The sequence below is a fragment of the Triplophysa rosa genome, linkage group LG1 (genome assembly GCF_024868665.1).
Source record: "Triplophysa rosa linkage group LG1, Trosa_1v2, whole genome shotgun sequence".
Taxonomy (NCBI): Eukaryota; Metazoa; Chordata; class Actinopteri; order Cypriniformes; family Nemacheilidae; genus Triplophysa; species Triplophysa rosa.
The window spans coordinates 5088109-5115475 of NC_079890.1; the positions used below are offsets into that span (position 1 = coordinate 5088109).

At 38.4% G+C, this 27367-nt stretch overlaps 4 protein-coding genes and 1 non-coding gene across 12 annotated transcripts in view; 2 read left to right on the plus strand and 3 right to left on the minus strand.

The window, feature by feature from the left end:
* Positions 1-1537: 1537 nt before the first annotated feature.
* Positions 1538-12125, minus strand: ltb4r2a (leukotriene B4 receptor 2a). Its single transcript, XM_057343365.1, has 5 exons — positions 11850-12125; positions 5234-5842; positions 4854-5054; positions 4572-4615; positions 1538-3741 (listed from the first exon to the last, which is right to left on the minus strand). The coding sequence occupies exons 2-5, from the start codon at positions 5840-5842 to the stop codon at positions 3426-3428; spliced, it is 1170 nt and encodes a 389-aa protein (XP_057199348.1). The 5' UTR covers positions 11850-12125; the 3' UTR covers positions 1538-3425.
* Positions 12126-12919: 794 nt separating this feature from the next.
* On the minus strand, positions 12920-16283 carry LOC130559943 (GTPase IMAP family member 7-like). Its single transcript, XM_057343343.1, has 2 exons — positions 16080-16283; positions 12920-15710 (listed from the first exon to the last, which is right to left on the minus strand). Exons 1-2 carry the CDS (start codon positions 16084-16086, stop codon positions 14488-14490), a joined length of 1230 nt encoding a protein of 409 aa, XP_057199326.1. The 5' UTR covers positions 16087-16283; the 3' UTR covers positions 12920-14487.
* Positions 16284-19237: 2954 nt separating this feature from the next.
* myadma (myeloid associated differentiation marker a) lies at positions 19238-22084 on the minus strand. Its single transcript, XM_057343534.1, has 2 exons — positions 21859-22084; positions 19238-20617 (listed from the first exon to the last, which is right to left on the minus strand). The coding sequence occupies exon 2, from the start codon at positions 20572-20574 to the stop codon at positions 19693-19695; it is 882 nt and encodes a 293-aa protein (XP_057199517.1). The 5' UTR covers positions 20575-20617; positions 21859-22084; the 3' UTR covers positions 19238-19692.
* A 774-nt stretch (positions 22085-22858) lies between these two features.
* trnae-cuc (transfer RNA glutamic acid (anticodon CUC)) lies at positions 22859-22930 on the plus strand. Its single transcript has one exon. It is a non-coding gene; the product is annotated as a tRNA-Glu (tRNA).
* A 184-nt stretch (positions 22931-23114) lies between these two features.
* Positions 23115-27367, plus strand: part of arhgef11 (Rho guanine nucleotide exchange factor (GEF) 11) — a 33413-nt gene continuing 29160 nt past the window's right edge. For 5 of the 8 annotated variants that reach the window (XM_057343101.1, XM_057343139.1, XM_057343130.1 and 2 more), the window contains exons 1-2: positions 23115-24526; positions 26521-26535. In XM_057343101.1, coding sequence (XP_057199084.1) covers positions 24492-24526; positions 26521-26535 — 50 coding nt within the window. In that variant the 5' untranslated portion in view covers positions 23115-24491. The remainder of the gene's footprint in view (positions 24527-26520; positions 26536-27367) is intronic. The other 3 variants (XM_057343115.1, XM_057343122.1, XM_057343149.1) reach the window with 1 other exon arrangement.

Sequence of the window (27367 nt, forward strand, 5' to 3'; positions counted from 1 at the left end):
AAACAAAAGTTGCATGGACTTAAAATGTTTACTCTATAGAGTGCCTAATTTGTTCTCAACAGCTTTACAACAACACACCCTCAATGCTGAGACATTTTAGAGCTAAACATGAGAGCACATCTACTGCAAATGGACCATGTACTATCAACCAAGGTATAACGCTTCTGATCAGTCATTAATTTGTTTGTGAATTTCTGTCTTTACAATGAGATATCTTAAGTAGTGCATAGTTATGTATTACTTGATTTACTGTATTTTAAATACTTTTCTGTTTTTCAGGGATCAGAAAACAAATGATTGATGGGGCCTTGGTCAATATGATAGTTAAATATTACCAGCCATTTTCAATTGTTGGAAGATTCTGGTTTTAAGGAATTTGCATTTCATTAAAGAAAATGGTGGATGAAAAATACAAGGAGGCCAAAGAGAAGGCAAAAGAAGAGGTGAAAAAGGCCAGAGCTGTAAGCCTCACATCCGATATGTGGACATCTCTTCATACGGATGCCTATTTGGCAGTGACATGCCATTTTATAAATGAAAATGATCAGATGTCCACAGTTTTACTGGGGGTGGGAAAGTTTTCAAATGCTCGCACTTCTGCAAATATAGCTGAAGTGAAAGCTTTGATTGAGGAGTGGGGCATTCAAAACAAAGTTAGATGTCTGGTAACTGATGCTGCTGCCAACATGACAGCATGTGCCAGCATCCTGAATCTGCGCTGCACAAACTGCATAGCACATGCTCTAAACCTGGTTGTGAAGAAGGCAATAGAACAAACACCAGGATTAGTGGATATTACACTAAAGGCAAGAAAAATTGTTGCTCATTTCAGGTCCAGCACAACAGCAAGAGAAAGATTATTGGTGTTACAAAATCAGATGGGCAAACCAAATCATAAGTTGATCCAGGAGGTGGATACGCGTTGGAACAGCACATATGCCATGTTAGAGCGTGTCTTTGCTCAGAGGGAGCCAGTAGGTGCTGCTTTGGTAACTTTGAAGACAAACCTCACACCTTTGACTTCAGAAGAGTACCAGATAGTAAATGAATGTCTTGGTGTAATGTGTCACTTCAATGACGCTTCCGGTGTAATGTGTCACTTCAATGAGGCTTCCACTGAATTGTCAGAGGAGAAGAGAGTGTCAGGGTCAAAGGTTATTCCACTAACACGAATGCTGAGGCATGCAATTACCTCAAAGACCTCACAGGTTCAAGATGAGACAGCTTTGCAATTGTGCAACAACCTCATAAGACTTCTTTCTGAGCGGATGTCTACATATGAGACTATGAGTGTCATGATTCTGCCAATTTTGCTTGATCCACGCTTTAAATCTTTAGGTTTCTGCAGCCAGTCAACTGCACAGACTGCTGTCGTTAGTGTGCGCAGTGTTAAAAAGCTTCGAGTAACGAACATTTTAATGATACACTTGAGGGAAAAGGTTTGGTGCTTCGGAAAGCTTAATTTCACCATCACTACTATTTTCTTGTCCAAATAGTGTACAGCAGGGATGACCGACGAAGGTAGGAGTAATGTCCAATATACTTTTTAATAGACACACACGGCGGTAGGATACACTAGTAACAATTATCATTACATTTATGACGAGACAAGGAAACATTACACAGGCAGAGTATATAGTGTCCTTGTGATGGGGCTGATGACTGTCAGGTGCAGGGATTGCAGAGGAGACACAGGTGCGGGAGCGTGAAGGATCATGGGAAGTGAAGTTCTTGGGGAAAACACGGGGAGAAACAGAGGGAAACCGTGACAAATAGAAGGTTATCTTGGTTTATATGTCTTACCCACGTTAACTCACCTATGGCCAGACATACAGTCCACCAATAATATTAAAGCAACAGTTGTAGCAACACCAACAAGCAACTTCACACACAGATGTATGGCATAAAGTGATAAAGTCTACCAAATACCTTTTGGTAACATAAAAATAACTTGATAACCGAAACATTTAATGTTAAATGGTCAAACGTGTAGGGTCACTTGAATGACAGGTTTGCAATGCATTGACTTAAAAAAGCTTATGTTTTAAAATGAGTTTTGTAAACAACAAAATTGTGCCAACTTATTTTCTTCTCTTCTTATTACAAAACAACAATATTATTTCAAAAAAGGTTGTGACATATTTGACTTCTAAATGAAAAATGGAACCAGTAAGAGGCCAACAGATTGGAACCTTTTCAGTACTGTTTAAAAAGCATCTCAGCCTATAACAGGTTGATAAAATAGCTACTTCAAGGTTGGCTAAGATGCTCAAATATATTAAAATATTTGTTGTTGTGGATTATTTGGAGCAATTTTCATGCCTTTTTTTTGCTCTTATTCTGTTGTCCTGGGTGTACTATTATTCTGAAATGTAGAAATAAATTATTATAATAAAAAATGAGTAAATGACCTTAAACTTTTGAGGATCCTTAATGTATGTTGTGTTCACATAACTTCCTTCATTTTTTCCTGTAGTATATTTCAAAGTCGCTGTTGTAAAGTTTGCCTTGGCTTTACTGTGATTATAAACCACCAGGGCCAATTATTCTGAAAAGCCAGTCATCATCATCAGATTGTATACTTTTTCAATCACAAATCCTGAAATTTTACAAACCGTTGTTTAGTTTAAGGCAGATATCCTCTTTCGAAAGTCTAAAAAGGCAGTCTTACGGTACGATCACACAGAACGCGCTTTTCATGTTCGAAAACGCGAGGCGCGCCGCGCTGCTCTTTTGGTGACTCTTTGAAAAGAGCAGCACGCAGCGTTTTTTGTATGTTGCTAGGTAACCCGAAACAGCCACAACAAGTTTCTCCTCCATGTCTCCATGCGTTCCGAGCATTGCCACAAGGGAAGCCCCGCCTCTCCACTCATTCGATTGGACAATGGAAAAAAGCGCACATGACGTCAAGCGCTTTTCTGCTCAGATTTGAGTTTTTTCAACTTCGGGCGCTCAGAGCGCTCCGCCAAAAACGCGAGGCGCAGCAGGCGGCAGAAACGCGAGGCGCCCGGCGCATAAGCAGCGCGCAAAACGCTCCCTGCCAACTGAAAACAATTCAAATGAGGCGCGTCTCACAGCAAAAGACGCGTTCTGTCTGATCAGGCCCTTAGTCCTTATCCAGTGACGTATGTGTAGGATGTTTTTTGTTAGTCATGGTCTTTCTCCCATTGTCTGGACATTAGTCTCCTAACTCCACAATAGTTTATGCTGTTTCTAGATGTGCTATCATGAGCCATCTTTCACAAAAGTACAAGTTGTCCTTTTAAACCACGTTAGAGCATTGTTCAGTCTAACCTACATACATTCAGTAACTTATACAAATGTATGTAACACACTGATAGAACGCAAAGCAGAAGCTGGTTCAACGCTGTCAATGTACGTAAAATTTTCCCACCAATAGCCCACAGCAAGGTCATGCCGTGTTCTCACTTTCCATTTTTAAGTGGGACAACTTTAATACTCATGTTCGCATTAGCACTGATGGTGGAATCTGGGTCCTTGTCTTTCAAATTCTCTTTTTCATCCGTCTCTTTCTCTCGATCTCGACTGTTCTGATTGCTCCGCCTGATCTTCAATGTTGACTCCAACCCCGTGCCCTCAAACAGCCGTGCCATGAAGGCAAGACCCTCACGTCGGATATATGACTTTCCAGCAAAGGTGTAAAGAACAGGGTTTATGCAGCTACTGACAAATGCCACAGTAGAGGTTAGGGCCCGGAATGATGTCCAAATTTTATCCAGTCTGTCAGAGGATAAAGAAAAATAATTTTCTTAATAAGACAAGAACAACATGTTCACATAGTCACAGTTTAATATGTCCAAATAATAAGTCAGAATAAACACATCTCTGGTGAAAATTTAGGAGACCAATCCAAAAGCACACCCCAGGAAGGCTATACACATTATGTTGTCTAAAAATGAATAAGATTTTTTTGTGCAAATCCTCTTTTTTTTCAGTTTTCATTTTCCGTCAATAAAAGTATTTTATTTATAAGTGGTCTTGAGTTTTTTTTTTTTTAGAATGAAGCCATACATAAACTAGTAATGAAACACATTTAACAAGTCCAAGAAGTGCATCAAAACGGTAATGTGATTTTGCCTCAAGATATTGAGCCCTGTATCATTAAGGGTAATACAATTTTGCTGGAAACATTAATATTGATTTTAAATGCTTTCCCCACTCGTTTATAATTTGGGTGAGTATTTTCATATTAAAAGTGATAGTTCACCCACAAATGAAAATTCTGCCATAATTTCTCACCTTCTTGTCATTTACACCTGTCAGGTTTTCCTAAAGTAAAAATTAGCCCTGAAAAGGTGTTTTTGCGACTGGCCCTACTGCATATGCATTTGTAGGAATGTACTTTTCAGACGCAAACTTTATGGGAGGAGAGTATTTAAATAAATTATGCAAAGCCATTTACTAACATTGCCTCTCGTCTGTTTAGTGGTATTTGCACCGTAATTTAACACCTAAATAAAGCATATCTTAAACCCTGCGCTTATTTTTTGTGTTCTTGGTAGATTTCGTTGGTCATTTTGTTGTATGTGTCTGAGAGTGTGTTTGTTTACCTCACTTTTGTCAGCGAATCTTTTGGATATAAAGCAGCAGTGACCTGCGCAAATAAAACATTATTCCCTTGAATGGGATTACAGCGATATCTTGATGAATAGTATAAAATATACATTCATGTCTGATAATTAAGAAAATTGTATCAGTTTTGTGGTCACGTAATGTGGCCAATCATATCAATCATAGTGTGGCATAACCCATAGTGTAAAGGTCCCTTATACTCTTTAACCCCTGTTTGTTATATTCGGTTTATTTCTTAATAGATGATGACACACACACACCTGCACCATATTTATGACGTGGTAAGGTAGCCAGAAAAGACCGAAGGAGACGACAATGACTAGAATGAGTTTCTCACTGCGGATGCGTCTACGAAACCTGGTCTTGCGAATTCTTCGCAGGATACACACATAACTACTTATGATCACCCCGTATGGCAACAAGAAGCCGAGCACAGTTTCCGAACAGTACTGCAACACCGCCTGAAATAAATGACACAGATGATAAAATACATAAGACATACTGCATGATGTAGCCTATTAATACACAAGGGATGTTGTAAATTATATGTGATGCATTATAAATGCATATTACACTTAAATGTTATTGTTGTAGTGACGGTTGTTATTATTTTCAATGAGTAATTTGTCTTTAAACTCACATATTGTGGTTTTGAGTGTTTACAGTCGCACACTTTCTGACTTTCTGAACCACTTTCAATCCTGAAAAACAAAGTGGGCACAGAGAGTCCCAGAGCAAGAATCCACAATACAATTAGCAACCTAAGGACTGTCCTGCGGTTGCTTAAGGCACCAACACGCTTTGGCCACACTATAGCAACCAGCCTGTGCAGACTCATTAGCATTATCAAAAATATTGAAGCGTACATGTTGGCGCAACAGAGGTAGAACAGAATTTTACACAGTGCAAGGCCAAAAATCCAGCTGCGTTTAATTAAGTAAACAAGGAAAAATGGCGTCAGCAGCATGAGGAATCCATCGGCTAAGGCTAGGTTTAGGATCAGGAGTGTGGTGATGGAACGCAGACGAGCTCGAGCCAGGATACTCCAGACGATGAAGATGTTTCCAGGGACACCGAGGAGACACACAAGGCCGAGGATCGCAGCGCCGGCGACTGCTCCACCGCTGTTGCTCATAATCGAGTCGATAACTCTTCCCTTTCCATTGGTGGTATTGGAGAAAAGTTGGTTTGACATGTTAAAGGACAGAGGAGGAGAGGAAACATGGAGGTCGGTGTGGTTGTAGGCCATCTGAAAGAAAAGGAAATAGAAAGGACATTGTCAGAAAGATAAAAGTAAACGTCACAGAACATCTCAAACAATACCCTAGCCCCTAGCAGCAATTATTTCCACAGAGCCACTAATTGTGCATTAGTAAATGCATTAGCATAGCAAAAAATGTCTCTCGGATAAATTACAGAATATTTTTTTTCACTAAAGCAATATTGGAAGTCTTTCTAACGTGACTGTTATCTCATCATACTACCTTGTCAACCAGACCTTCCTATCAGGTCAACCAAGTTAAACCCATAAAGTACTTGTACGTGGCCTGAAAATAAACTCCTTAAAACTCTGTGGGAAAGGAACCAGAGTGACAGAGAGATACTGTATATGCAGAAAAGGAGGCAAAAGTCAAAGAAAAGAACATACTAGAGAACGTAAAAAGCAGAAGCTTAGGGTTGTATGCAACCCGGACAACTGTGGTGCCGCATAGTTTTGTGTTTACAGTGAATGTGCGATTAATACACCCCGTTGTTTCTGTTTTTGTGTTAATTTTATGTAAACACTGTGAAATTGTGTTTTTTAGGGGGAGGGGGCGACTACTTTTTTGGCTTTTTGCAGAGGGCTGTTGTCTAACAACAACACTTCATGGGGACAAACAAGAAATGTGCGTCAACGATTCGAGCCTCTGGCTGGGCAAAAACACAGCATTTGGCCGACATACCCAAGGAATTACAAAGATCGCAATCTAAACCATGGAGGTATCGATGGCAAGACGGCCAGCCCGAAAATGTGGACAGGCTGCAGAGACAACACCAAAGAGGCAGACGATGGGGGTAAGACAGAGGTAATGAAGAAGAGGAAACAGACCACCTCTGCCATCGTTGTTCTGTAATGTGCGCACCCTGAGGAATAAGATGGATTAACTCAAATTTATACCAGAATTTGTACCTTGAGTCATTTGCCATGGTTTTACTTAATATTTTAATTATTTTTAGCATAAAAGAAAAATCTATCATTTTGACCCATACAATGTTTGGCTGTTGCTACAAATATACCCATGTATATACCTACACTGTAAAAAAATTCCCTGTTAAATTACAGTAAACAACTGGCAGCTATATTTGCCAGCACATAGCTATAATTTTACAGCATACCTACTGTAATCTGCAACAACAGTTTATTACTGTAAAAGACATTATAATTTTCACAGTATAATACTGTTATTTTAGTGTTCCTGCTGTGATTTCCATTAATTGTTTATTACCAGAGGTGGGACCAAGTCATTGTTTTCAAGTCCCAATCAAGTCCCAAGTCAAGAGAGGCGAGTCCAAGTCAGGTTGCAAGTCCTGAATGTTAATGGAACTGAATCAATATCACTTTTGTGCCCACAAAAATCACCATTATTGTGATCAGTGTTTGCTTTAGTTGGGCTCCTGATCCTTGTCTTCAGCGAAGTTACTTATTCAGTGTTGTAATAGTGTTTCAGAAAGAACGTTTGTGCACTAAGACAGAAATGCTAAAAAACAAGTTACATGACATTTAAACATATGACATTTAACATAAAAAAGTAATAATACTGATTAATTGATGACTAGTACGAGTGCTCTGAATTGTAAATGCACATGAACTTCGACAAAATAAACCGGAACATATTACTGACACACTTAGACATCAACACTCATCACACAAACCTCAACAATGGTGACCATTATCAAAGTAATTCAGATAAACAGATCAACTGCAATGCATGCTGGGAGTCATGAATGAGTTTTGTACTATGATGTTACCCAGCATGCATTGCAGCATGAAGTTTTCTTTTGTTGATTGTCACCATTGTTGAGATTCATACACTGATTCTTCATGTGTCTGTGTGTCTGTGTAGTTAAGCTGTTTAAACAGGTTGTGATTATATTTGTTATTTCCTAAATAAATTCACAGTGTTTTATAAGCTCATACTCCAGTAGCAAAGAACTGATATTGACAGTGAACAAGAGAAGACAAACTTTAAAATGAATTCATCATTAAACAGAAGTGAGTCTCTGTCTAAGCTTGCTTTGACCCAATGATTGTATTTTAATACAGCTACAACAGCCAAAGAAAACTAATTTAACATTAAAAGAAAAAAGTCAAAAGCCCAACTTAAGCAAACACTGATCACAATAATGGTGATTTTTGTGGGCACAAAAGTGATATTGATTCAGTTCCATTAACATTCAGGACTTGCAACCTGACTTGGACTCGCCTCTCTTGACTTGGGACTTGAAAACAATGACTTGGTCCCACCTCTGGTAATAAACAATTAATGGAAATCACAGCAGGAACACTAAAATTACAGTATTATATTGTGCAAATTATAATGTCTTTTACAGTAATAAACTGTTGTTGCAGATTACAGTAGGTATGCTGTAAAATTACAGCTATGTGCTGGCAAATATAGCTGCCAGTTGTTTACTGTAATTTAACAGGGAATTTTTTTACAGTGCACTGGTTTTGTGGTCCACGGTCACATATTACTAAGGATGTCAAGGACTGTATCAGGAGGCTTGCCTTTAGGAACAAGGATCAAGTGCAACTAAGATCTGCACAGAGCCATGAAAGTGATGGGGGTGAGTTTCCCCTCCTCCAATATCTGTTTGAGAACCATGATGTCTTTTGGGTTTTTCTATGCACTACAAATGCATTTTAGGTATGACAAATACATAAGAAAAGAAAATCTAATACAACTTCAGTCATAACAAACTTGTGGTCTCATAAAAACTACAAATAGGGTAGGCCAGAGTCTGCTAGATGCTGATGTTCTAGTTCTTTTTCATTCAAGTTTTTCCATCAAGTTTTTTTTGTATCATACATACAGTGTAGATTTGTGTTGTTATAATTTATGTTGACTGTTTGCTCAAAAAGATGGTCTATACAGATTTAAATGAGAAGTATATCAACTAGAAAGAGCAAACTCCTTTACCTCTTGACCTAAGAAAAACCTTTTGGTAACCGGAAGTTTCATCTGTGAAATTACTCATCATTCAGTGATGAGGTATAGATAGCCAGGGCTGGAGGAGAGACAGGATGATGATTATCACACATTACTAAACTAAAAGACAATGTTCTGTCAACATTTACACACCCTCGTCTCATTCAAAACCAGAATGGATGTCATTTCTGTGCAACACAAAAAAATGTTTTGATGAAAGGTTATGCTTTACACCCAACCGGCTAAAGAAAGTTGACTGTTTAATTAGCTGCTGCATTATTCATATTTTTTCTTGTGTTTGTTTTAAAGTGATCATTTTTTCTGTAATGAAATAATGTGTACACTGTAAAAAAATTCCCTGTTAAATTACAGTAAACAACTGGCAGCTATATTTGCCAGCACATAGCTGTAATTTTAATCTGCAACAACAGTTTATTACTGTAAAAGACATTATAATTTGCACAATATAATACTGTTATTTAACATTTACGCATTTAGCAGACGCTTTTATCCAAAGCGACTTACATTGCATTATCCTGTTCATTTAAACATAGGTATGTGCAATCCCCTGGGATCGAACCCACAACCTTGCGTCGCTAATGCAATGCTCTTACCACTGAGCGAGTCCAAGTCAGGTTGCAAGTCCTGAATGTTACTGGAACTGAATCAATATCACTTTTGTGCCCACAAAAATCACCATTATTGTGATCAGTGTTTGCTTTAGTTGGGCTTTTGACTCTTTTATTTTAATGTTAAATTAGTTTTCTTTGGCTGTTGTAGCTGCATTAAAATACAATCATTGGGTCAAAGCAAGCTTAGACAGAGGCTCACTTCTGTTTAATGATGAATTCATTTTAAAGTTTGTCTTCTCTTGTTCACTGTCAATCTCAGTTCTTTGCTACTGGAGTATGAGCTTATAAAACACTGTGAATTTATTTAGGAATGAACAAATATAATCACAAACTGTTAAAACGGCTTAACTACTCAGACACACAAACACATGAAGAATCAGTGTAAAATTCATGCTGCAATGCATGCTGGGTAACATCACATTACAAAACTCATTCATGACTCCCAGCATGCATTGCAGTTGATCTGTTTATCTGAATTACTTTGATAATGGTCACCATTGTTGAGGTTTGTGTGATGAGTGTTGATGTCTAAGTGTGTCAGTAATATGTTCAGGTTTATTTTGTCGAAGTTCATGTGCATTTACAATTCAGAGCACTCAAACTAGTTATCAATTAATCAGTATTATTACTTTTTTTTATGATAAACGTCATATATTTAAATGTCATGTAACTTGTTTTTTAGCATTTCTGTCTTAGTCTACAAGCGGTCTTTCTGAAACACTATTACACCACTGAATAAGTAACTTTACTGAAGCCGAGCATCAGGAGCCCAACTAAAGCAAACACTGATCACAATAATGGTGATTTTTGTGGGCACAAAAGTGATATTGATTCAGTTCCATTAACATTCAGGACTTGCAACCTGACTTGGACTCGCCTCTCTTGACTTGGGACTTGATTGGGACTTGAAAACAATGACTTGGTCCCACCTCTGGTAATAAACAATTAATGGAAATCACAGCAGGAACACTAAAATAACAGTATTATATTGTGCAAATTATAATGTCTTTTACAGTAATAAACTGTTGTTGCAGATTACAGTAGGTATGCTGTAAAATTACAGCTATGTGCTGGCAAATATAGCTGCCAGTTGTTTACTGTAATTTAACAGGGAATTTTTTTACAGTGTAGCCTGATCAGTGCCATTAAAGGCATTCTGTAGATACTGCTATATGGTAGAGCATGGCTTGGGGGCGTCTTGGGAAAGAAAGACAGAATGAGTGCAATAAGACATTTTTCAACTGTAGCAAGTTTTTCCACCTAGAACTCCCTCCCTCATTGCGAGATCAGACATGAACTGCTTCAACAGAGTTAAATCTTTCACAGTCCTTCCCTTATCCAAACAAACCATTACAAATATAGGCTAAGAAACTGTGAATGGCTGGACTGTCATCAGATTTACTTTTTAAATGTTCAACATGCTTGGATTGACATTCCGACATTCCAACATGGCCAGTGTTTGGACTGCATTAAGCCTTTGTCTGGTGCAAGTCTGACATAAGCTGACACAAATGCCTCAGACACACACAAAAACCGGTTCACACCCACCAACAAATGCAAACATGCCCTGGGTGACAACACAACAGAGAAATACATTCATCATCACACCCCAGTCCCCAGACTTTGAATTCAAACAGAGATTTACAATTTGAATGAAAATGATTTGTGCTATCAAAGCAGTCGCACATTTCATTCAGTGTTTGAAAACCGCAGACACCCAAGCTAAAATTCAACAAATGTAACTATAGTGTATTAAACATTGTTTTCTTCCCACCTAATCTACCATTTGAGTCAAATTTACGTGCTTTTTTTCAGCAGACTGTTGTATCACACAGGCTTGAGACAGCAGCGTGTTTTAGCATGCTTTACACAGATGATAATATTCAAGTGATGTGCACAGACATAAGGAAATGTGGAGATAACATGAACATAAGTCAAACATGCATTCGATTTTTTCACCTTCATTTGATTTTTTTCACTTTTTTTCATATCACTTTTTAGAGCTATTTTGTTATTTATTATTTGTAAAAGTGTTATAAAACATAAACTAGACTTGAGTACAGAATACTATTTTAAGCTAATCCTCACATAAACCTGCTGACATAAGATGTAAAAAGTGATGAGCTTTATTTGACTAGTAAGGATCACCTGGAATGTACTGTATACATAAGTTAGCTTTTAACATGTTGGTAAAGATATTATAGTGACACAGTCATAAGAGACTTAAATGGTCTTCTCTGTTTTATTTTTGCTTTATCAAATGACAATGAAATACCCACAGACAAGATTTACATCCTTATTACCCTCCGTGTTCAATAGTCAAACATATAATAACTGTTAATAATTAATCATAAACGTCACATTACACGCTACTTTGAACCATGCACTCTCATATGACTGGAATGTACAGTATACTAGAGGAAACAATTCTTACCTTCTGAGATTTTCAAGCTCCCACTTTCAACCTAGGAACGTTCTCTTTAATTTCTTACAGTTGCTTTAGTTCCTCCGCTGACCGCAGGTGATTCCTTCCTGGTGGCGTAAATGTAATTGTCGCTGTCTTTTCATTTTAGGTTCTGCCTTCTTTCGAAAGAGCTGTCGTGTCTTCTGTCCAGCCTCATGTCACAGCGTGTTATCAATTGCTCTGACTTTCTCTAAAGGCTCACCTTAAGAGGTGGAGTTTCTCTTTCCTGTCCTTGCCTTTCTTGTACTTTATCATTCATTCTTAAGGGTAGTTTCGAAATAGCTGTCGATGACACATGTCAAATAACTTTTCTGCGCACTCCAACACAGCCGTATGTATGTACAATTCCTGTAAGGCAAACAAATCTGGGTAAAACAGCTTCCAACCCTTTCCAAAATCTGAATCATCGACCTGATTTACAGTGATGCCTGAACAAACGTGTACTGTATGTACAGAGAGAGGGGGGGGGATATTATGCTCATGGGATGTTTTCTTTTTCCATTTCATCATTTTAATGATTCTGGTCAAAAAAGCAAGGCCCATATGGAAATTGTTTCAGATCACCTAGAGGTTAAATGGGATATCAGGTGCCATCCATTAACTGGGATAATGTCATTTCTAGTCAGGCATTTTTTTTTTTTAGGATTTGTTTACACCAGTGTAAAGTGGCTTATGATGTTGTGGGTATGGGGGGAAACTGTTTTGAAGTGTATTGTGGTGATATAAGTGGGCCTGAGTGCAGTAAATGGATCCTGTATTCAAATACTGTATGACCAAAATCAATGAGAAAAGGTTGTATTCGGGTTTTCTAGATCACTTCTGAGGAAATTAATATTTAATTACTCATTTTCCCAAACCAATATAACCTATAGGTAAAAATGCATACAATAAATCCAGATGCATGCACAGTAATACACAAATGGACGCAACAGATCCATATACACACATCAATTAACAAATGCATGCCGGACAGCCACATGTGCGCATGAGAATTGACAAATGCACATAGGAGATTCTCATTCACAGCAATGCATACACACTCTTCAAAAATGCCTTCCCAAATTTATTGATGATTCCATGATGAATGGGTGGATGGATGCACTTTTTGTCAAGAATGTGGAGTGGAGGAACCCAAGCGCAGGCAGCAGCGGTGGTGAAGGGGTTAACAGAGAATTTATTAAATACAAGGACAAAACAAAACACCCACGATGGGGGAAAAACAGGCACGAGAACAAAACAAGAACTCAACGAAACACTTCCCTCGATGGGGCAAAACGAAAAACAAGAACAGCAAAACTAAACTAAAAAACACGACCAAACGTCTTACAATTAAACACGGCAGGGTAAAACACAAAACTCACAGTTCATTGACAAGGCACGGGACAGGAACACGGGAACATTACAAACACACCAAACGCAATGACTGAGCAACAAGTCAATGAAACATGAGGGTATTATATAGGGCAAGACAAACGAGGGATAACGACACAGGGCAGGTGAGAAACATTAGACACGGCAGGGAAGCAATACATGAAACGAGAGGGGCGGATCCAATGACAAGACACGAGAAAACACACGAGAAGTAAAAAACATAAACAACTCATGGCTTTCTCACATAAAACCTAAGGGCTCTGTCCCGATCCTGCCACACGACTAGGAATTCATAAACAAGAAGGTAGGACCGTGACACTTTTTTGAGCCTCAATAAAACTCCACAATCCAGTGGCATACCAAAGCTGTGAAGAGAACTCTTTTTATGTTCTATGGCTTGAAGGTGAGTCAATTTTTGTTTCTTTTAGGCTACTCTGGCAATTCTTAAGGGGAAAAAACAATTTAAAGAAACGTTACCTTACGTAATTCTTTAGCTGAGACTACAGCTTCTTGTCTACAGCTATATGCATTTTTATGTATGTAGTATAAAAAATAAATCATTAACACTTGTATCTGTTAACATTTATTAATTGATAAATGCTGAAAAACTATATTGCTTTTTGTTAGTGTGCATGTAATGCATTTACTAATGTTAACAAATACAACATTATTGTAAAGTGTTGCCAGTAAGCAAAATCTAACATTTAAAATGTGTTTTTTGCCTTATTTCAAGAATCTGTAACTTAACATCACGTTACTTGTGGAACTTTAATTAGAATGAAATATTATGTGGATTTAAGTGATCAAATGTAACAGTAAAACTTGTATTCATTACTCCATCCATAAACATGATTTCTGAGTCCCATTGGATTGATTTCCATTCCAAAGAATCCACGCTCATTCATGTTCTCTAGCGGAAAATCTTCTATAACTGTTTTTGTGACTACTCATTTTATGGAACCTATCAATGTTTGATGAGGTACACTTAAAAAAAACTTAGTTAGATTCTTTTGAAAAGAATTAAACACAAACAGCATAGGTGGAAAAACATTTAACTTTAGTGTGACTAAGTGAACATATAATTGGAAAACAGTGAGAACAAATTCCATTATGTAGAAAAATAAGTGTAGAGTACAGTTCAGTTTACAGAAATGTTTGATAAATTCTATATACAGTACGTACAGTATGCATTTAATTTACTATTCAACTTAATTTGAATATCAGGTTTTATTTAGTTCTACTTCTTTTTAAAGAGTTTGTGTTGGTGTTTTTCTGCCTTTTTGACCACAGCTTTTGCATTCTCATAGTTAAGCTTGGCTGCATTCCTTATTGCATCTGAAACTGAATCACCATCTTCAGCTGCTCTGTATCCAGTGACTCCTCCTCCGATCGCTCCCGCTAGCGCCGCCGCTCCGAAAATGACACCTACAGCAACACCCGATCCTGCCGCTCCAGCACCAACCCCTGCAATACCTGCTGCAATTCCTGAGCCTGCTGCTCCAACGCCAGCTCCTGTGACGCCAGCAGCAATTCCTGAACCTGCTACTCCTGTGATGATCCCTGCCTCCGCAACTGCTGTTCCTGCTGCTAGTCCTGTGGCTCCCGCAGCCGCTGCTGCTCCCGGAATGCTTGCCGCTTTAAGTAAAGCCACGACGGACGCCACTGCCACACCAACGCCCAGGAAAGCACCAGTTAATGTCCCTGTTGTCACTCCTGCAAGTCTTACCAAAAGTTTTTTGTGAACAATCTTCTTTGCTACTTCTCGTTTTTCTTCAGGAGCCATATTTTCCTCCTTGATATTCCTCATCTCCTCTTGAATTTCTTCCTCCACGGTTTGTAAGAGCTCGTTGGTGTAGCAGCTGTTCTCATTGTCTTTCAGATTCTGCTCTATGGCTTTAAGAAGATTTTTAACCTGGACCCTGTTGCTCTTGTATCCCACATGACGTTTCGTCCAGTATTTACTGTCAATGACATGACAGTGTCCTCCACATTTATCCACCAGCTCTTGTAGTTTTGGACTTAGCTTCACAAATTCCTCGATGGTCTGACCCTCGAGTTGTTCACCGTGAGTGAATAAAACTACTGAATGTTTAAATGTGTCTTCTCCACAATATTCCACAACTTTATCCACAATCTCCATTTCATGAGCCGTGTACCTTCCGACCTTCAGAACAATGGTAAAGACATCAGGTCCTGGAGCACATTCGATCACAGATCTGATGATCTCGGACTTGATGATCTCCTCGTCGAGACCCGTGTCCATGATTCCCGGTGTGTCAATTACTGTGATCTTTTTTCCATAGACTTTCCTATCACCGCTCACACATTCAGCTGTCACAGATTCAGGTGAAGCTTTACTCACAAATACTTGTTGCTTAAGAATGGTATTCCCAGCACTGCTCTTCCCATCTCCTGTTTTCCCAAGAAGTACAATCCTTTTGTTTGGTTGAGACTCGTTGGCTATTTGAAGAATATTGTTATTAAAGAACTTTTCTTTTAAATAATAAAAAGGTTTATTATAGTCTTATAAACTACATAAAGGTTATTAAAAAATTAGCCTAAGCCAGGACTAGTCCTTAGTTAAATTAATACATTTAAGTAGTTTTTACAAACACGCCTTACAAAAAACATTACTAGTGTGCATCTAAAGAGAAAACAATGGCACTGATATATTTTGTCAATGCAGGCTGTTTTCAGTTAAGACAGCTCAAATATGCATTTTAGTCTGGGATTGAACTGTTCTGTCCGGGAAACTGCCCCATAGTCATAATAGCATAAAAACAAAAATCTATTGTTAATAATACAATAAATTTTCGTTTATTTTCTTACCTCCCATATTCTTGTTTTCTCTCGTACGAAGGCACTGTAATATACAATTTCTTTTTATACAATTACTGATAATAAGTATTTTACTACAATCACATCAAGCATGCCTCGCATTAGATTTATTAACAAAAAGTTACTGTATACTCCTCAGTTGTTATTTATGTCTGTTAGCAAAGAGCTAATGTGCTACACCCTTACAATGAATCACTTCCTACTACTGATGAGTTTTACCAGAATTACTAGAAATGCAAGTCCTCTGAACATATTTCTGCCCCTCCTACTTCAGATCATTCACACCCTCTTGTTCACAGAATGTTCCATGGGAGCCACAAGAAGAAACAATCCCTGATTTTTACCCTAAAACATTTTGATTAAAAATGGCAGTATATTGTTTATTTTGTCTTCTTGAAAATAATTAAAAATTACATGTAACATTTTGCAAATTGTAATAAAAACTGTGTGCTTGCTTCCAAGATTTAAAACAGAATTGTTGTAGACCAGTAGGATAATTTCTTTTTCAATTTATGTCAGACTTGAATGTCTATTTCTTGTCATGAATGTGGTTATAAAAGTATCTTGGCATTGAAAACACAATAATAAACATAAATATTAAATTTCATGACTTGTCTATGGGTTTTATGTATTGTATTACTGTTTTATGTACATTCCATAATCTAACCAACCAGCTTGCAGGGTTTTGCAAACATTTTCTTTCCTGATTATCGCACCCATTTTACAGCCTATAAACTAAAATAAATTACTTAGTTACCAAGACAGTTAATATAAAAAAAAAGAAAATTTGTTGCATTAAAATCAGATACATAAAGTAACAAAAACATATACAAGTATAAAAGAATATAAGAATATGACATTGAAATAAGAGTTTCGTATCTGAATATTTACATCATAAGGTAAATCATTTTGCCCAGTTGTTCATTTTCCATGCATCATGGAAGTTAAATAAAAATAGAAAGAAAGAAAAAAACAGTGACACCACACCGAACTAGAATTTGGTTTAACATCTTAAACTGATAATCAAACTGGACTGGCAAATCTGTTGCTTCCTACAGTATACTGATTTATGCTAAGTTATACTTTACCAGATCTACCACTAGATGTCAGTGTAATATAACTTGCAGTGTAATCTTGAGGAATTGGTGGACGTTTGTTCAGTAATGATTATCCTTAAAGTTGGCATGAAATAAAAAATGACAATTCTAATTGTTTTACACAGTGTTGCAGTATTTATTATAAATTATTTATCCGTGCACATCATTATTTTTTCATTCATTTGCACTTTTAATCTTTAATCAAAAAAGTTAACCACCTTCCCCCCTCGATACGACCTCTCTTCACTTCCGGTCACAATAATGTCGGGGCTCCAATGACTGACTGATTGCAAGCTGGCATTCAAATCTGCCTCCATTTTTTTGGAAACGGCAACGCCCATCTTCCAATGATCCAATCAGTTCTTAATAGACTAAATCAAGTCCCGCTCTACTTTTCCTCTCAATTCAGAGGCGTTTCACTCCCCATATATGCCACCATACGGAAAAAAATATACTTTGGCTCCATCCAAATATCGTCTCGGCCACTTGAAAGCGCGTGCACGCGACAGGAAGTAAGAGTGCAAGTCTGTCCCATGTCTTAAAAATGCCAAAGTGCAGTACCTTTAAAGGAACACTCCACTTTTTTTTGGAAATAGGCTCATTCTCCAACTCCCCCAGAGTTAATAAGTTGAGCTTTACCGTTTTGGAATCTATTCAGCCGATCTCCGGGGCTGGCAATAGCACTTTTAGCATAGCTTAGCATAGATCATTGAATCAAATTAGACCAGTAGCATTTTGGGTTTTGACTGCCTGGTGACTTGTGACCAGGCCAAGAGGAAATTCAAATTCAAGGTATTGCATTTTGCACATATGAATACCCATGGCACTTCATTGTAGTAGACACACTCTGTCAGTTTAAATCTAGACTAAAGATGCATCTTTTTAATCTTGCATACACTAGACTTCCATAATATAAATCTTCTGAGGGTTTAGGCTGCATTAGTTAGATCAACCGGAACCAAAAACACAACTGATGTACTTGTTGCATCAAAGAGTGCAGAACAGTACTCTACTCTCAGCCAGTCTTGTCTCATTGTTCCAAGGTTACCACAGTGAGCAGGATGCAGTTCATGGCCTGACCTGATGGTAGAGCGGAGAATGGGAAGCAGTGACCTGACAAGAGCTGAGATGATAGAGCTTGATAAAGAAGGACGCGGTCACCTGACACGTCTTCACCACAAAATTTCAAATGCTATTAGATTATTAATGATAATCTTAAAACTATAATTTACCTTATTAGTAAGTTTATTTATTTTTATTTAGCCTTGTTGTGCAAGCTCAGTGGAGCTTGTGCAGAGGCAGCAGCTTTTGCCAGAGCGGAACTGGAATCCCCTGGTTGGGCCTGGGTTCTCCTGAGGGTTTTTTTTCTCGATTAGAGTTTTGGGTTCCTCGCCACTGTTTGCCACTTGTTCTTTGGCACTATTTGCTTGGCCGGGAGGGCTGCTTTAGAATTAGAATTTTAAAGTTTTACTTAATTAATATTGCATATAGGAATTTATAGTCTGTTATATTTGACCCGTGCTTCTCTCTCCATTATCTTAAATGTGTGCTCTCACTGTGTGTGTGTGTGTGTCTGTGTGTGTGCGAGTACTTGTCTGTGTACATGTGTGTGTGTGTGCGTGTGCGTGCGCGTCCGTGCGTATGTGGGTATGTCTGTCTTCTGTATTTTCACCTTTTTCTTGTTTTTACAGGTACAACTTTAATTGTTTTGCTTATAGTCAATATGTCTTATGTACAGCTGCTTTGTAACAATGAAAATTGTAAAAAGCGCTATATAAATAAAGTTGAGTTGAAATTTCATATTTTTTTACTAAAAACAACACTTATTTTCTTAGGTCATTTTGCGCATCAAGAAAATGCAACTTGATTTAAGAATTTGTAGACATTTTTACTGGAAAACAAGAAAAAAAGTAGAAAGTCATTTTTTGCAGTGTACAACATGTGCTGGTCGTTTTATCGGGCCAGTATATTAAAAAATAGTCATTTTATTCAGTTGAGTAAGTGATATCTATACACTTTAGAATTATTATGCATGCTTCTTAATTGTTGTCCTTAAATTGTAACTTGGTATATCTCTTAATTGTTTGAAAGGAGGTGTTCACTGTAAACTTTATGTGAATTGTGAATCATGAGCTGCAACAGAATATGACAAGTGTTACATGGATTTAACAGCATTTCAATCTTTATTTGTGTTCTTTGTGTTCAATGCTAATATACAAAGAAAACCTTACCAGTTTTTGGATGAAAAACCTTTTGAAATATTTTCTATTATTTTTTTACTATGAGGTCATGTGTCAACAGTAAAGCATGTGACAAATTTGAAGCTTCAAGTTACATAATACAGAAAGAAATGTACAGTAGTTTAACACAAGTCATAAGGCTTCATGATAAGAAATGACACATAAGTTTATGACATAAATCACATTAAATTCTCATTAACTTTGGCTTTCAAAATATGTCAATCTCAGTGAAAAGATGACAATGGTTGTTCTTCAGACATCTGTCTCTCATGCGGTGACAAACACCAGTCGGGCAGAATATGCCAGATCCGCCAGGTAGATCAGGAAGTTGAGAGCCGTGAGAACAGCCACGGCGACCCATTTATCCCAGTAGCACAGCCCCGGTCCGCCACGGCAAAAGTCTGGTCGGCTAGAACTTCCAGAATGACTGTTGTCAAACTTAAACACTGGCCAGATAATAGTGGCAGTGAGATACATGGCAACAGCCAATAGAGCATAGGCAGAAAGAAAACGTGCAAACGGAAAAGGGAGGCACCCTGTGCATTCCCCAACACACAATACCACAATGGCAGCTGATATCACGAAACAAATGCAGTACACAGCCATGCACCACTTCAGAGCAGCGTGACTGTTATATGAAACGGGGTCACTGATAAACACAAATATGACACTGGCCACAAAGGTTTCACACACTTTCAGCAGGCCTGGTACTGTTGCCATGTACCCAGCCACCTCGCCTGGTCGTGCCCGTGCCAGGCTCACCTCCACCAGGTAAGCCAAGGTGGCTAGACAAGAAAACACAGTCGAGGCGATTCTGTGGTCCCGCATCTCTTGATTCCGACTGCCTTTGACGAAGTAGAGGGGGAAGATGATGGAGGCAGACAGGCAAAGGAGTGCCGCATAGCAAGCAAAGGTAATAGGGAAATTGGTCCAGGATACAGGGGCACGAGACTGTAGACCCAAAAGCTCCACAAGCAACACGAGAACGGTGCCAGCGAAACTGAAAGCCCAGCAGAATACACACCAGTCGCCCATGCCGTCAGGGAGACTGCCTCCGTGGGAGGCCACGCTAAACGCCACGCATGTGAACACTAAAGCCGCCAGACGTGTCCACATGAGACGGGAAGGCTGCAAGACCACCAGCGGCATGATGCGAATGTATACGATCGTTGTTCTTCAGCTTCAGGTGAATCTGCCAAGACAAAAGATTGTAAATATAAAGATATAAATCTAAATCAACAAAGCTAAACCGAAGAGCAAAACGATTTGGGAAGCATACCATTGGCTAACAGATTTGACATTCTCCAGTCATGTTGAAAACACCATGCTCTAAGAAAGTACTTAAGCACTTATTTGTGAACAGGGTTCATGGCAGAAGGAGAACTCTTCTGTGTGGAGCTTGAACTTTTCAACTCCTTGCAAGGCAGTTGTGATGGTCAGTTCTTCTTTTTCTCAAATGCATTATTTTAATACTGTCATTTGTATTGCGTTTACCAGCATTTGGACAGATTTACAGTACCTATAAAGTGTACATGCAGGCTGCTCTACCAAACAGAAATGCTCTCACTGCTTATAGCAAAAATAACATGCTTAGGCAAACAACACAAGATATATACACATTTTAAATAAAAAAATTGTCATCATTAACACACCCTTATATTCCAAACTTGTATGACTTTATTCTGTGCAACCTAAAGTGAAATATTTTGCAGAAGAAAAACAAAATCCAGAGGAACTGACAGATGTTTACCAATTCAATATGCTAAATAATCTCCATATGTGTTCTAGGTGTTACAAAATCTGGTATTGTGACAGCCCTATTGTGTTTCACAAAGGAAAGAAAATATTTTTTATGGCTCAGTGTTTAACACGCATATCAAATTATACCACAAGTTAAACTACTGGAGAGGTTTAACTGAAAATAAAGATATTACACATATCTAACACAAACCATACGCCTGGTCACTTTAAACTATCAAAACAAAACATGAAGACGTGAAGAAAATCTCTTTGAACGGGTTTTAAAGCGTTGGGGTTTGCAGTTTTTCTGCGTAATGCTAGTAGACATCTTCGATTGCCGTCAAGTAAGTTGGCTTGGCTAACGGATGCGGTGAGGGTGTGGTTGTTGTTGGGGTTCAGGGTTTGATGGTTCAGAATGAAGTTATGGTCGCAGTGATGATTGTATGATAATCGTCTTTTGCGAGGCGATGTTTGATCTTAAAACGCATAACCAGACTTATTTCAGTACATATAATGCATCAACGCTGTAAATTGAGATATTGTTACAAAACAACTAACGGTATGACGCGCATTCCACAGGCTAAAGTGTCTTTGAAAATAACTCCTCTTTAATTATATTACATATACAGATCATATACAGATCAGTAGCCTACGACCCAACATGAAATAAGAAAACATCCGATGCAGACATACCTTATACAGAATTTCACTTTATTCTAGGTTTTCTTTTCAACAAAAGACGAAAACGTGCTTTTTTCCTCTGACGCTGTCCAGATGTTCTCTTCCTTAACGGGACCCACTTCAATCCTCCACGCCCATTTACGTCCAAATAAGGTATATCCTTCTCTTACAATTTGTCCTCACGGTCTACATGTTTGAGTAGCCCCAGAGTGCAGGCTTGACGATGGGGCGGGACAACACATTTCGAAGGAGTGATCTGAAGGAGCTTATTGGCATAGAGAAGAGCACTGTCATGTAGGGTTGCACAGTGTACCGGTGCTACGGTAGCATCGCGATGCTAAAACTTCAAAATACCCGCGATGCCTCTCTGTTTTTGAAACGGTAGTATCGTAGTACCGTAGTTAATGTTGCATATGAGCATTAATATTCATTTGAACACTTACATCTGCCTTTTTGCGGTGTTTATCTCCTAAATGAATGTGTGTTTTGAATGTCTCGGACGAATGATTCTAATTAGCGTTTTGAACGAGTTGGTTAAATGATTCACTAACTCAGTGGAAAATTGACGCCACCTACTGGCTGTCTTAGTTCTGCATTTAAAGTAAGCCTAATATTTCCCTTTATAAAGACTGCTGTATCAATTAAATTTGTCCAACATTTGAATTAGTTCCCACGTGAAAAATGATCTAGTGTACTTTAGTATTTACTACAGTAAACTACTATAACTCATAGATACTAGTGTTTTTGAGTCTTACCATAGTAAACATAAGTAAACTACAGTATTTGCTACAATTTAACCAATTAGTACAATTAATACAACAAAATATTATAGTGCAAAGTATAATACAGTTTACTATAGTAAATACAAAATGTTTCATCTAAATCTGTGTTTTTTGTATAGATTTGAATTATATGGCACAGCATCGTGATACTACTTGGTATCGAGATACTTCAGCTGGTATAGTATCGTAAGACATGTTTATGGTACCGTGACAACCCTATTGTCATGTAGTCCCTGGTGGTCTAGTGGTTAGGATTCGGCGCTCTCACCGCCGCGGCCCGGGTTCGATTCCCGGTCAGGGAACTAAGTCTTTTCGTAAATGAAATCAATGCTTGCACAGAACACGTACTCGCGTTAAATTGTATTATACAAACATGTATGTTTAATGGTCAACAGAATAATACAGACACTCACACGCCTTTCTTCTCTAACTACTGGACAAATGGCACCAAAGGGAGAATGTCTCAGAATCCAACCGATAGAGGGCGATCGAGAGTCTGTTTGCCTTTCTAGTTCCCAAACATTAAACCAAGGATGATGGTTTTATTCCTGAATGGCGAAAGCTTGAACATCAGCTTGGAATATCACTACCAGTCAAAGACCAGCAGATCATCTAACTTTTGGAAGCAATAGGGCAACATCAACTTTAAAGGTCCATATAGCAGGAATCCAAAAAGACGCATCCAAAAGACGGGACAGGCCGGGATTCAAGCCGTTGCGGACCTATTCAAGGATCAAATGAATCTCGCTAGCCACCGAATTAGCGCGTGAAACCGCAAAAAATCGACTTGTAATTGAGTCCCAAAACAAAGGCATCCCGTTGGAGTTTGATTGCGTCTTAGGAGCGTCAGGATCTTGTGAATTGTTCGGCGCTCCGGCGTTGTTTCGCACGCGCGTGAAGGTGAAAGCCCGCAGCCGCCGGAGTCAAGCTAGCGTGCGGCGCCAGTCCGTACGCGGCGGCGGTGATGTGCGCCCTGCGGCCTCTCGTACACAGGAAACATCGCGTTTCTAATGTTAATTTTCGGCCAGCAGTGTGTCATTGGTGATTGTCGCTAAAACACTGAAATCTATGTTGCAGGTGTTTAGTTGTGGACATGTGTAAGCAGCTGCATTATCTGACTGTCACCACTGTGATTTGCTGTTAATTGATGTGGTTTATTGGAGATAATGCACTTTATTTCCTCTAACACTGTGTTAGTTTGTGTGTGTGCCTGCTTGTATGCATCCTGCTATTCAGCCTATGGTTTGATTTTTAATAATTTCACTGCAGCGCAAGCAGACTTTATTTGCCCCCAAAGACTAGACACACCGTGTTAGCAAGAACTGTATGACCAACTGTGACTCATACACGCAGTATCTAATTGACACACTGTAGTGGTCATGTAAGCCACACAATAATGGGAGAAAAGCTTTTAAAAATCCATCATTATTTTGTGTTGAAGAATTATTTTGAAGCAAATTGTTGACACCTCTGCAGGCTGGTTAGATGTGTTGGTCTGAAGTGCAGGAAGATTGTTAAATTCTCCATAATCGTTGTTCAGTAAACTTGAAGCACCAGGGTAATACAGAAAGGTTTACTGCAAGAGAATGCTTAGTTGACACTAGGACAATACAAGCAACTGAGAAGACTTACAGTGGTTAACTGACCTTATGTGGACATTACATGTTTGTTGATCAAACGGGACGATGATGAGGATGACCACTTTGTTCCACCGAATGAGACTTTAACCACTGCAGTGGTGAAATGATAAAACCCAACTAAAGGAGTCCAAAAAGATACAACTGACCTTCCATTACTGACATGATCTCAAACTGACACTGTACTACAAAAGTCAATTGGACAAACCTCTGACGGTTTGCAGCCATGAGTCTTCGACATCCAACCTCTACTCTGGACAGGTGAGTTTATTTTCTTTTATAGTAAGTGTATACTAATTGTTTTAATGCTAAAGTGCCCAGTAACAAATTCCATAGGTATTTTCTTATGAGTTTATAAATACGGTATTCTATTGTTTCAGTGACAACTTTCGTTTGTTTACACTTTAATAGTGATAGAATGTATACTTTTTGCTAGAGGTCGACCGATACGGGTTTTCTCTGGCCAGTGGCCAATGCCGATTTTTATAAATCAGGCCAGCCGATGGCCTGATTTATAAAAAGACAGCCATCTTCATCTCATTTAATCTAATTAAGTAATAAGAAGTGATACAGAATATTGCTTAAATTAAACATTTATTGAAGACATGTCTCTTCAAATCAGTGCACTTGATTGAGAAAGATTGAGTAAGTGTTTATTGCAGGGCACAAGATAGCAGTCTAATTCATAGTAATAATACATTGCTCAAAACTTTTAAGCACATTCTCAAACTGTTCTGAAGCATGCTTTTTGTTTATGTTTGTTGGCAGACACTGCTATTAGTCAAATGGTCATAATCTAAGTTAAAAAAAAATACTCATATAACACAGCTCATAACCTGCTGCTCATAACTGCGTTTTAGTTATATTTAGCTTTTAGCCTTTTTCTAGCCTGACAGGAAAGTAGACGCTGTTGTGCTCGAACGCGTTTAAACGGCCGCAAAAGACCGCATTCGGACATAATCCGTAAACGAGGGGAAACAACAAGTCAGGATTTCAATTTTGGCTGAAGACTTAAACGTTTGGATTAATGACGAAAAACCAAGCAAGCAGAATGTTTTCTCGCCATTTCAGATTTCAAACACACACTTACAGTGTTCAGCGTGTCTTGTGGCTGTCAGAGCAGAAAAAAACTGCTTTTCTCTGTATGTTTATCTGCCACGGTTGCGTTCACATGTAAATTGTGTGCACTTCTTTCGTGCATTTGAAAGATCGACCAAAACGCATCTTAATACCAAGTATAAACAGAGTCCGACCCACAGACAATTTAGCCGCTGGGCTCGTCACCAGGTTGTGGTACCCGTGCATTCATGTAGCCTAAACTATGTGGTTGAAGGCTCGCTAACAATAGAGTTCCAAAAAGTTACTTGCATTCTCAAGTAGCATCATATTTAATCAATGAAATATATACAGCTAGATTAAGAACGAAGGATAAAAACAATTTAAGTCTTGCCGTTTTCTTGTGAAGTTAGTTATCAGGTAGTTAAAAAGTTAGCAGGCAGAGGGGGACATCACAGTGTTATGCCGCAAGAGGCAGCGTCGCATGTTCCACAGTAACTCTTAGCTGCTCACAGATGCACCTGCCTGTTAATCGGCCTAGTTTGCGCCTATTAATAAAAAACCCCAAAATCCGATCAATCGGTCGACTTCTAGTTTTTGCACACTCAAAAGTACACTCGACTCTAAGATCAGTTAGATCTTGTGTAACAACACAGATTTTCTGTACGTGAAATGTGCTTTTAAGTTTCCTTGTTTCCATTTTAATCTATCCACTATTAAAGCAGTGTTTGTGGTTGCTTGAGGAATTATGGCACATTTACAGACCAAGGAGCCTTGATTTTTAATTCTGTCTATCATAGGATGTTTCACTCCACTTTTTTTATGACGCAGAGTCTAATGGTAGGTCCGACTTGGAAGTAAAAAAAAGCCTTAAGAGACACTGCCAAATGTGCTTGTTTTACTTAGTTTCATAAGTCCTACTTAGTTTAGTGGCAGAGTGATACAAACAGTGAAGCGGTTTCCGTGGTGATAATGGTGGAATATCACATGGCTCTCAGCCAATCAGGTTCGAGAACCAGAAAGAACTGTTGTATAAAAATGTATAGTAATAGCGTCAGTAACAGTCTTTCACTATAGATTGTCTGTTTCTATGATGTCGTCCCCATGTTAAATGTTTTCCTCAATTTTCATTCTTTGTCTTTAGTTTTCTCTCTTTCTCATAGTTATTCCTTGCTTCTCTTTTTCATGCTTCCTCTTAGTCCTTTTGCTGCTTGGTGAGTTTTCATTATGTTTTTTTTTGTCTGTTCTTGTGTAATTGGTGATTAACTAAGATGTATTGGCAAGTCTGGTAAATTTACAAATAATTGCCATGATTTGATAACCATACCCACTTGACCATTGTCAATCTTAAATAATGTTCAATATAAGATAATGGTACATATGCACCTTGAATATTTTGTTAGACTGCCTTTAGCTTTGTCCGAAATTACATTAATTTTGGGCCAAGATCTTGTATAGTTGACTGGAGAGTCATACCAAGTCCACCAGGTCCTCTCCAGTACATTCCCAAGGTGTTTCAGGAGAGTAAAGCCCATTGCACCTTGAGTCTGAAATTTGCGTCCGAAATTTCCGTACGTTAAAAAATAAATATGACCTGACATTGCACTGCCTCCGATATCTTCGTCCGTCATAAAAAAATTCGGACCGGGTTCGATTTTCTGCGTTTTTCGCATCCGTCAAGCATTTTGAGTGGCCTTTTTTAACAATTCAGAGACACCGTACAAACGAGAGCCAAATACGAAAAAACGCATACGGATTGCGTATATGCGCAATTTCGGACTGTATGTGCAAAGACCTTTAGACCTCTGAAAAATGTCCACATTAAATCAAAATTGACCCATTAATTAAACAAAAGTGAATTCATCCAAGATGTCTTAGTAATCAAAATCTGAAAATGTCCCCCTGGAATTGTTGGCTCTTTGATGACATCAGTTTGATACAGTGCCCTCCACTATTATTGGCTCCCTTGGTAAATATGAGCAAAGAAGGCTGTAAAAATAAATCTGCATTGTTTCTCGTTTTGATCTTTTATTTCAAAAATCTACA

What these genes read in the sequence shown, in the direction of transcription:
- ltb4r2a (XM_057343365.1), bottom strand. Translation starts at nt 5,842, where the DNA reads ATGGCCTACAACCACACCGACCTCCATGTTTCCTCTCCTCCTCTGTCC. An exon ending in AACACTCAAAACCACAATAT is followed by an intron (nt 5,055 to 5,233) that starts GTGAGTTTAAAG and finishes CATTTATTTCAG; the next exon opens with GCGGTGTTGCAGTACTGTTC. An exon ending in ACGTCATAAATATGGTGCAG is followed by an intron (nt 4,616 to 4,853) that starts GTGTGTGTGTGT and finishes TTATTTGCGCAG; the next exon opens with GTCACTGCTGCTTTATATCC.
- myadma (XM_057343534.1), bottom strand. Translation starts at nt 20,574, where the DNA reads ATGCCGCTGGTGGTCTTGCAGCCTTCCCGTCTCATGTGGACACGTCTG.